The 9,737-nt window shown below is 40.1% G+C and overlaps 1 protein-coding gene across 3 annotated transcripts in view; it reads left to right on the forward strand.

The window, feature by feature from the left end:
• LOC107044994 (terminal nucleotidyltransferase 5C) overlaps positions 1-9,457 on the forward strand; it is an 88,331-nt gene extending 78,874 nt beyond the window's left edge. For 2 of the 3 annotated variants that reach the window (XM_015267085.1, XM_015267095.1), the window contains exon 2: positions 5,154-9,457. In XM_015267085.1, coding sequence (XP_015122571.1) covers positions 5,154-6,584 — 1,431 coding nt within the window. In that variant the 3' untranslated portion in view covers positions 6,585-9,457. Of the gene's footprint in view, positions 1-4,591; positions 4,657-5,153 lie in introns of those variants that run through there. The other variant, XM_015267089.1, reaches the window with a different exon arrangement.
• The last annotated feature ends 280 nt before the right edge of the window (positions 9,458-9,737 follow it).

Raw genomic sequence — 9,737 nt, forward strand, 5'->3', positions numbered from 1 at the left:
CCAATAACTTGTGAGAATGCAATGAGTCAAGTTATTTAGAATTTTTCTGGAAATCCACAAGTAGAAACTTTTGGGTCCGCTACAGGGAGAAAAATTTGTGGTAAAAATTACCCTTCCAGAAGGATAAACGTGTATTATTGAAATTTTTCGTCTGATTTATATCCGGAAGTTCGACAAAAATTGATGTTAAATAATAAAATTTATCATATGTAAAATAAATTTTACCCTTCCGTATGGTAATTTTCGCCGAAGGAACGAAAAATTGTCTATGCATTTGTCAAAATGTATATAGACAAAGACAAAAAATATCTATGTGAATGATAAAAATTATAGTTATCCTGATAATTATTATAAAATTTATAGAATAATATTTATTCACGCAATTCTATTAAATTATATCCATCGTGCGTATCAAAAATTAACCAGATGCGCGCGACTCTTTTTACCCTTCCAAACAATAAATTCTACCAGTAGAATGTCTCGTGGTAAAAAGACTGAGCTCTGTCGATAACACTCGAGTCTTTTGGAGTATTCGGACCGCTATTTACCGATGGCGGCGTGGTGATCGCCCTCATAACATGGACGACCGATGGTTTACCCGTTCAAACTTGTTCAAACCCTCACATTGGAGCTGACAGTAGTAGTTCCTCTTCGACTCATTCATTTCTGTATTGTTTTTTATTGTTGTACTCGAAGTTCCGATGGTTTCATATTTTAGAAAAACTTGAGGATTTGCAAAGTAATTGATTGAAGTACCAACGATAAACCATCGGACGGCCATTTTTCTTAGTGCAGGCGATACCCACCAGGGGCTTGTTCGGTTAGAGGGTGAAGGTGTCGCCTGGTCAACGGATCTCTCTTTTTTAGAGAGAGAGGGTCAACGGATCTCTCTCTAAGAAGGAGAGATCCGTCGACTAGCGACACCTTCACCCTCTAACCGAACAGGCAGATCCGATCAATTAGCCCCTCATGTATAGATATTCCAAATTTTTATTTTTTTCCTCATTGAAGTAGTTTTGAAGAAAATTGCGAGCTAATAAAAAACATTGGCTAGTTAGTACTTTTTTTAAAATAAATTTTTGGAAAATCACCTCTGAAAAAAAAGGCGTTATCCCCTCTATTTCATTATTTCCAAAAAATTTTATCACCAATCGATAGCAAATTGTTTGAAGATTTTTGCGAGTTAAGAAAAAATCGTCAATGCAATCCTGTTATTGTGTAAATTAACAATTTCAACTGAAAACCAGAGTTGATGACCAGAGTTTGTAACAGAGATGTCAGACAAGTTATGAATGTTTTTTTTGGCTCAAATGAAAGAGCGGCTCGAAAAATGGCGTGCAGAAGTCTTTAAAGATGACAAATGTCTCTAAAGATGATGTCTGTTTTCAATTGAAAAGCGCAATTGTGACAACATTGTCCAGTGGGGTCTAGGAGTCTCCCCTGGTTCAAAACCATCTTTAGAGGCCCTAGCACGCCATTTCTCGACCCGCTCTTTCATTTGAGCTCAAAAAAACATTCATATCTTGTCTGACATCGCTGCTACAAACTCGGGCCTACAACTCGGGCCTTCAATTGAAGGCCCGAGTTGTAGACCCGAGTTTGTAGCAAAGATATCAGACAAGATATGAATGTTTTTTTGAGCTCAAACGAAAGAGCGGGTCGAGAAATGGCGTGCTAGGACCTCTAAAGATGGTGTTGAACCAGGGGAGACTCCTAGAACCCACTGGAAAATGTTGTCACAATTGCGCTTTTCAATTGAAAACAGACATCATCTTTAGAGAGATTTGTCATCTTTAAAGACTTCTGCACGCCATTTCTCGACCCGCTCTTTCATTTGAGCCAAAAAAAACATTCATATCTTGTCTGACATCTCTGCTACAAACTCTGGTCATCAACTCTGGTTTTCAGTTGAAATTGGAATTGTTAATTTACACAATAATAGGAGTGCATTGACGATTTTTCCTTAACTCGCAAAAATCTTCAAACAATTTGCTATCGATTGGTGATAAAATTTTTTGGAAATAATGAAATAGGGGGGATAACGCCTTTTTTTTCAGGGGTGATTTTTCAAAAATTTATTTTAAAAAAAGTAATAACTAGCAAATGTTTTTTATTAACTCGCAATTTTCTTCAAAACTACTTCAATGAGGAAAACAATAAAAATTTGGAATATCTATACATGAGGGGCTAATTGATCGGATCTGACATCGCAGCGATTTATAGCGTCCCCAATTAACCTCCGCGTGGAAGAAATCTGTAGGTAAGGTTGGTATTTTTCACTATTCTGGAATAGTAATTTTTATCCAGATATTTGTAAAAACTACCAAGATATGTAATAATTTTTATCCGCGCGTACTGGCAATTTTTACTCAAATAAGAACAAATATTATCCGGGAATATTCATTAAAATTTATCCACACCAAGGATATTTGTTGCTTCAAAAATACACTGCTACAGAATTACCCTTCCATCCGGTTAATTTTTACCTGGATTTCACGATAATTTTTGCCAAAAATTTCTCTCTGTGTAGTCTCGGTATATCCCTTAAACTCTTACAACATCACTCCGAAGCCTCCAATCCCCCGGAAGTCGCGAGTTCCGCATGATTTACTGGCGACACCGTGGCCCGATCGATACACCTCGCAACTTGTTTCGTCCCACAGTTGTTTCAACTCCCCGAGGAGACAGATGACGTAGCCAGCACTCTCGAGTGATAAGTAAATGTAGGAAGGGCGGCTCTGGATGTGTAAAAATTTTCAATCGCCCCTTGGCAAAAGTTGTCTGGTTTAAACGCCCACGCTGAAAACGTAAGCCACCCTTTCCAGTCAGCCCCCCTCCCCCATTCATTCAGTTGCTGTCGCCCACGCGCTTTTCGCCCGCCTCCACCACTCTCCAGCTCGACCCCATGACGTCACAGAATGTGCTGGAGTGTTCGCGCAAGTGCTTCCCACCCCTCGTCATCTCCCTTTTCACAGCCTCACTATTTCGCATCCACACATAAGTCGGAATAGACACGAATAGTACGCGCTGGAAGCGTGAGCCAGGGGGGCTAGGGCTAAATGGACCAGGCGGGCAAAATGGAAGAGGGGAAATTTTTTTGACGTGAATACACGGAGAGAAATATTCAATAAAACTTACGTATCTTTTCCGTAATTCCGGAGCGAAATGTGGAGTTTTTCCGGAGCGTTCCGTAATATTTATCTGAATCTCCTGTGAAAAATTACGATACCGTGACACCTCAATTTTCCGAGTCGATTCCGTAATCGACTCATTTTGGGAAACGGTCCTTATGTGCAGCGCTATCGGAATTCTAGAAAATTCTAGACATTTCGACAGAAAATTTAAGTGACGGTATCGTTATTTTTTACGGGAGAATCAGATAAAAATTGCGGAACGCTCTAGAAACATTCCGCGACAGTTCCGTAAAATTTCCATCACCTTTCGCTCCGGAATTACGAAAAAGATACGTAATTTTTATTGAATATTTCTCTCCGTGGAGGTAATTCGAGAAGTTTCTTGAAATGTCGAGGAAATTCTGGGAGTTTCTAGAAAATTCGAGAAAGAAGGAAAGACCATGGACGTATCCACGTGCAATTACAGCTCAAAAATACAGCCGCCTGCAATTTTTATCATAATAATTCACTAGCGAAGTGGTAAAACGGTTTAAGTCGACTTATCTCTTAGCTGAGTTTTTGAAGAATATCTCCGAATCTAAAGGAGACAATGAAATTGTCGTAATAACCTTTTTTCTAGAGTAAACTGAGTGCTACAAAAAAGATTATGACGAAAATTCAATTATCTTCATTAGATTCCGAGATATTCACTAAAAACTGGCCAATAGTCAAAATCGACTTGAACCGTTTTACCACTTCGCTACAGAATTATATCAACTATTTGCCATTTATTGCATATAAACATGATAAATACTGCGGAAAACACTGAGAATCAACGAATGCGCCCATAAACCCCCGTAATTTCCATAGTAATTACTATAAAAATTTCAAAAATTGGGAAAGCATATTTTCGACCTTCTCACAGAACGACTTTTTTCATCTCAAAACTCCGTGATAATATCAGAATAATCAACTTAACAAATCAATAATTGCACGCATTTTCAAAAACAATAATAATTCTCTTATGCCAAGCATTTCGCACCCTCGTCGCACTCGAATTATTATAAAAATCGTTACTTAAATTCCGAAGAACTTCATAACTGAAAAAATAAAGGAGTTCATTTCACCCTGCTGGTCCACTTAGCCCTGCCCTCCCCCACCGGGAGTTTTTACTATCGTCATCCCCCTCGCCTCCATTTTACAATGGTTCTGGGGACTGGTTCACCAGAACCATCCACCGCCTTCTACTCCCTTCTCTCCTCTCTTTCCTCCCTCGGCCCCTCCATTCTTCCTCGTTATCTCCGTCCTCCTCGCTCGCACGTCCTTCACACCAGTGACGGCAGTGCCGTTGAGTCGGGTGTTTGGCTCCGAGCCTTTCACTCCTTCAGTTCAACATTGGCTCTCGGAGTACGCGGTACCCATTCAATTCGCCTCCCTCTGTGCTTCCCAAAATTGTGATTGTAGAACTCTCCCGGGACTCATCAACGTGCGATAAACATCCCCTGGAGTTGATAAATCATATTCTCAAATCGAAGAGATTGCGGTAGGTTTTCCCTCTATTCCAAAGTGATCAGAGATTAGAATGGAGTAACAGCTGGTCGCTCAGAGACAACTTGTTGGTCTCCCGCACGTCAAAGGACTCCAGTGAATTTTGTTCAGGACTCGTTCCCATTTTCTTTTTTCATCGAGACTTCTGGAAATGTCATGCTGAAAGGATTAATGGCTTATTCAAACCGATCATCTGAAGCGCCTCTGCGATTACCCTCAACTCTGATGTCACGTTTTATCCGATACATATTCGCGATTTAGATCAACAGAGTAACTCAAGAGTGAAAGTTTATTTACACGTTTCGGTATTATTACGTCAGCAGTTGATTGCAAATCGTTGGGAGATAATTTCGTAGCAGTCATTTTTATCAGTTTCTTATTTTCCGTTATTTATGTGTTGTTATCGAATACCTATGGATTACCTAGGTGTTGTGAATGAATTATTGACACGATTATTTAATGAATAATGAATATTGTTTTGTTTTGTTGCAGTGTGGCTCCCTGGATATTGGCGAGGAACGCCTACGACGGGTGGCGATGATGGAGTCTCTGTGCCAGATTAGTGCCACCAAGAGCATAAAGAATAACAACAACAGCAACAGCAACAAGAGTTGTGTAAAGAATGACAATAACAACAATAATGCAAATAGTGGGATTGGCGGTGGTGGCGGTGGGGGTGGGGGTGGTGGTGTGAACAATAGCAGCAAGTGTCACAGAGATAGTTCAGATTGTCAAAATGATGCTCAACAGAGGCTGGCTGTTCTTAGTTTTGAGCAGGTGCGACGATTGAATGATGTTATGAATGAGGTTGTCAGTATTCATGGTAGGGGTAATTTTCCAACTCTCGAGGTGAGACTCAGGGACTTGGTGACTGTAGTGAGGAGTAAATTGGAGGAGGAGCCGAGCAATGGTGGAGCTGGTATGAGGGTGCGAGACATAAGATTGAATGGTGGTGCTGCATCACATGTACTAGCAACCGAGTCACAGCCCTACAATGATCTTGATCTCATATTTGCAGTTGAATTAGGAAGTGGACGTAATTATGATAAAGTTAAAGCTGCTGTATTGGGATCGCTGTTTGATCTTTTGCCGGAGGGTGTGAGCCGTAAGCGCATAACAACGTGTAGCCTCAAGGAAGCCTATGTCAGTAAAATGGTGAAGGTGAATAATGACGGTGACAGATGGTCACTGATATCGCTGGGCAATTCGCGGGGCCACAGAAATGTCGAGCTCAAGTTTGTGGACACGATGAGACGACAGTTTGAATTCTCAGTTGATTCATTTCAAATAGTACTCGACTCGTTACTGCTGTTCTATGAGTGCAGTAAATTGCCGATTGGTGAGAATTTTTATCCGACAGTTGTCGGTGAATCGGTTTATGGTGATTTCCAGGAGGCACTCTATCATTTACACAAGAAGCTGATATCAACGAGGCATCCCGAGGAAATAAGGGGCGGTGGTTTACTGAAGTACTGCAATTTACTTGTAAAAATGTACAAACCATCTCAGCCGGATTATATTAAGACACTTGAGCGCTACATGTGCTCGAGATTCTTCATAGACTTTCCTGATATAAATCAGCAGCAAGCGAAGCTTGAGAATTATCTGTGGAATCATTTTGTTGGACCGGAGGAGGAGTCGCTCAAGTACCAGTACCTGATGTTGTTGCACAGTGTTGTTGAGGAGTCGACGGTGTGTTTGATGGGCCATGAGAGAAGGCAGACACTCGCACTTATTGAGAGTCTTGCCTTTCAGGTACTGTGCCAGGAGCAACAACGGCTCAATAGCCAGCAAGCACCAGCTGGCCCCCCAGCTACTTATGTTTATGCCAATGGTTATCCCAATGGTGGCTTTTATTATCCAGTCATACCAACGGCGTGCTACACGTGCACCTGTACATCATGGATGGCTTGCTCGTCGTGATGTGATACCATTGTCGTAACGACACCAACACTCTGTGCTGGAGATATTGGCAGTGCTTTCCTCAATGATAATCAGTCCAATTGCACTGACAATTGTTCGTCAGCAGGTACATCAACAATACGATGCCGTAGACAAGTCAATGGCGTCAGTGAAGATCTCAGTGACAGCCATCATCCGCTGCATCATCATTATCATCATCATATACATCATTACCACCACTATTATCATAACAATTATCAGAATCATGAAGGCAACGTCGTCAATGATGATGACGGAGACAAAGACTACGACGACTGCCGTCGTTTAACACCGATACGCAGTTGACACCACTGACTCGCACGCGCTTTTTCAAGTTATTCATCGTACGAGCTCGACTGAATTTCAAGATTTTTTGTTTTTTTTTTATTTCGTTCCTTTTCCCACTTTGATTCTTCCTCTCGCGGTTCTTCATTTTTCGTGAGAGACTCGGGGAGAGGAGGGGAAAGTCGTCAAGATGATGTTTATGTTCTGTGCCAGAACTCATGCTCGGCCAAGACTTCCGATTTGACGCGTGTGTCGTGTGCCCTCAGACTTTTTTCTTTTTTTTTTTCTTCAATTTGTACTTTCGACGCTGTTCGGAGGAATTCAACTCGTTGAATGATGATTTGGAGAGACGCCATCGAATAATTAATTGGCAATGCGAAGGGGAATTTGTCTGGAGGAAGAGGAAGACGGTTGGGATGCTGTTGTGATGTGCCTGATTATTTGAGAGACTCTGGAGTGCCCGATGTACTGAACAAAAAAAAGAAAGTAAGGACAGAAAAATTAACAAAATATGTCGATAAGATTTGTCAAATTACGCCAATTGAGATATAAATGTGCGTCGTGATGTTTTACTGAGAAGTTGCAATATTATTCATAATTAAATACATTAATGAATCGATGTATATTCTCAATTACGAAGGAAAATTATCAACATTCACTAGGATAAAAATTTCTATTTTTCACGAATGAAATTCAGATGAAGTGACAACACGTCACTCCGTGGAGCGGTTTTGGAAAAAAAAAACTGGTTGGCTCGACTGCTCATGCACCAAGCGGCGTAAAACGCGATTAAAATCACATGCTAAAATGCGTTTTGATGGTTGGACCAAGAGAGAATTCGCGCTGTTATATTCAGAATGGGAGATAACTTTTCTTTTTCATACAGTAATTTTTAAGACCACAAATTAAAAGATGAAAAAAATTACGAAAGAAGAAAAAAAACAAAAAATAAGGCATTTATAAAATAATGAAGTTTTTTTTTTAAGTCAAAGTGGAGTAGACCCTTTCCGATGGCGAGGAATTGCTTTACATTATACATATATCATATATAGTAATGTGTGGCTGTGATCACATTTCGTTTAGGTAAATTACGTTGTAAGACTAACTGAAGAATTAAAAAAGCAAGAGAAGAAAATTTAAAAAAAACGGAAATCACATGGTTTTGCGAAAAATTGGATTCATTCAGGGCGATACTCCGACCATGTGATGAGTGATAGACTGGCGTAACTCGCGTTCGTCCAAACAAGGGAGAGATGGTAAAAAAATTACGAAAAAAAAAAAAATTAAATACCCAAACTCCAAAAAAAGTCTTTCTAAACCGCATGGAATGAATTTTTGAATAAATTAACTATCCTCGCCTCGTGAAACGCTTCCGTCGGTAGCCGATGCAGTGAAACTACGGCACAAGTGATAAAAAGAGTGCAAAAGTCGGAACACTTACCGTTCAAATAAACCCGAGAATCCAGGGATGAAGAAGAGAACCGTTACGAAAAACATAACTAATGCATTGACGTTTTGATGGGCCACAGAGACTTGAGATTACAATGAAATACGGTGAGACCGCGTGTGCGTGTGTTAGTCGAGCTATCCTGTAGAGACCCCCCTAGTCTCCCGTAGCAGTGCTTGCATAACTTTGTTTATTAGATACCGTAATTATTTAATACCGAGAGCCGAGAACCAACCGAGCAAGTTCCACAATACAAATGCATTGGCTGAAGCGAAAAATGAAAAACAACGTACTGAGTTGAGTCAGTTTAATCCGATATATCGCTGTGGACAGGGAGAGGAGGGAGGAAGAAAATAGATGTGTGATACCGAGTTTTTCGATATATATGACCACAAAAACCGCTGATACGTTAATGCTAAAGAGATACTGAAAAAATAAGGATCACGATCTCCTGGTTTCAGTTGACGGCGATTTGTGACCCCGTTAGATCAATTCAAGCTAATCTATTTCTCGTAAAAACGACACACACACATTCGCTCTCTCTCTCTCTCTCGCTCCCTCGCTCTCTGTGTCTGTTTCCACTTCTTTTGACTCGAACAAAACAATCACTCTTCACCTTCCTCCCTTATTTCTTCATTATTGTCCGCTCCCCCTCCCCTCCCTCGGACTTGTCACTTTTCCTTTCGTATTAGCTCGGTGATATGAGCGAAAGTCAAATCCCAATCTAAAGCCAGCAAACTGGTTTTTGCACGCGGCATATCGTGTGCTAATGTTAAAGAGCAAAGCGTGATTTTGAACGGTGCGCGCGACCCCTCGGCTCATTGTACTTATGTGTATCATAGAGATTGAGAAAATTATTTTTTAACATTAAACATGAGAACATACCGGCCAATCGTACATACGTTATACCGTCCACAGCGCGTGAGATGCTACTGGAAATTCATCATTTTACGCTGTTGGAAAATTACTCCTGAAATTTCAAATGAAAAGGCTTGAAATTTTTAATGACGAGAAATTTATGTGAATTTTCTGGATATTCCGTTAATTTCGTGAATATTCAAGTAATTCTCGATTTTCAGGTCCATACCGCACCGAAAAACCTTGAAAATTCAATATGTGATGTTCAATTTTCCCAAAGAATTTGGAAATTCGAGCTTTCATTGAAAAATCAATGATTGTTTAAAATGTAAAACCCAATTTTCTTGAATTTTCAAGGTGAACGAGAAATTTAATATGAACACTTTCATTTGAAATTAAATTCAACCTCACAGCATAAAAAATTCAGATGCTGTGACTGAAATTTCAAAAAATTTCCAACAGTGTAATCGTTTATCATCTTCTCTTGCACTATGCTGTTTTCTATCTGTAATATTTCCCCACAGGTTTGATCGAATCTTATTAAT

This window comes from Diachasma alloeum, unplaced genomic scaffold, assembly GCF_001412515.2.
Source record: "Diachasma alloeum isolate Michigan unplaced genomic scaffold, Dall2.0 Dall_scaffold_00180, whole genome shotgun sequence".
In the NCBI taxonomy this organism is placed as follows: domain Eukaryota; kingdom Metazoa; phylum Arthropoda; class Insecta; order Hymenoptera; family Braconidae; genus Diachasma; species Diachasma alloeum.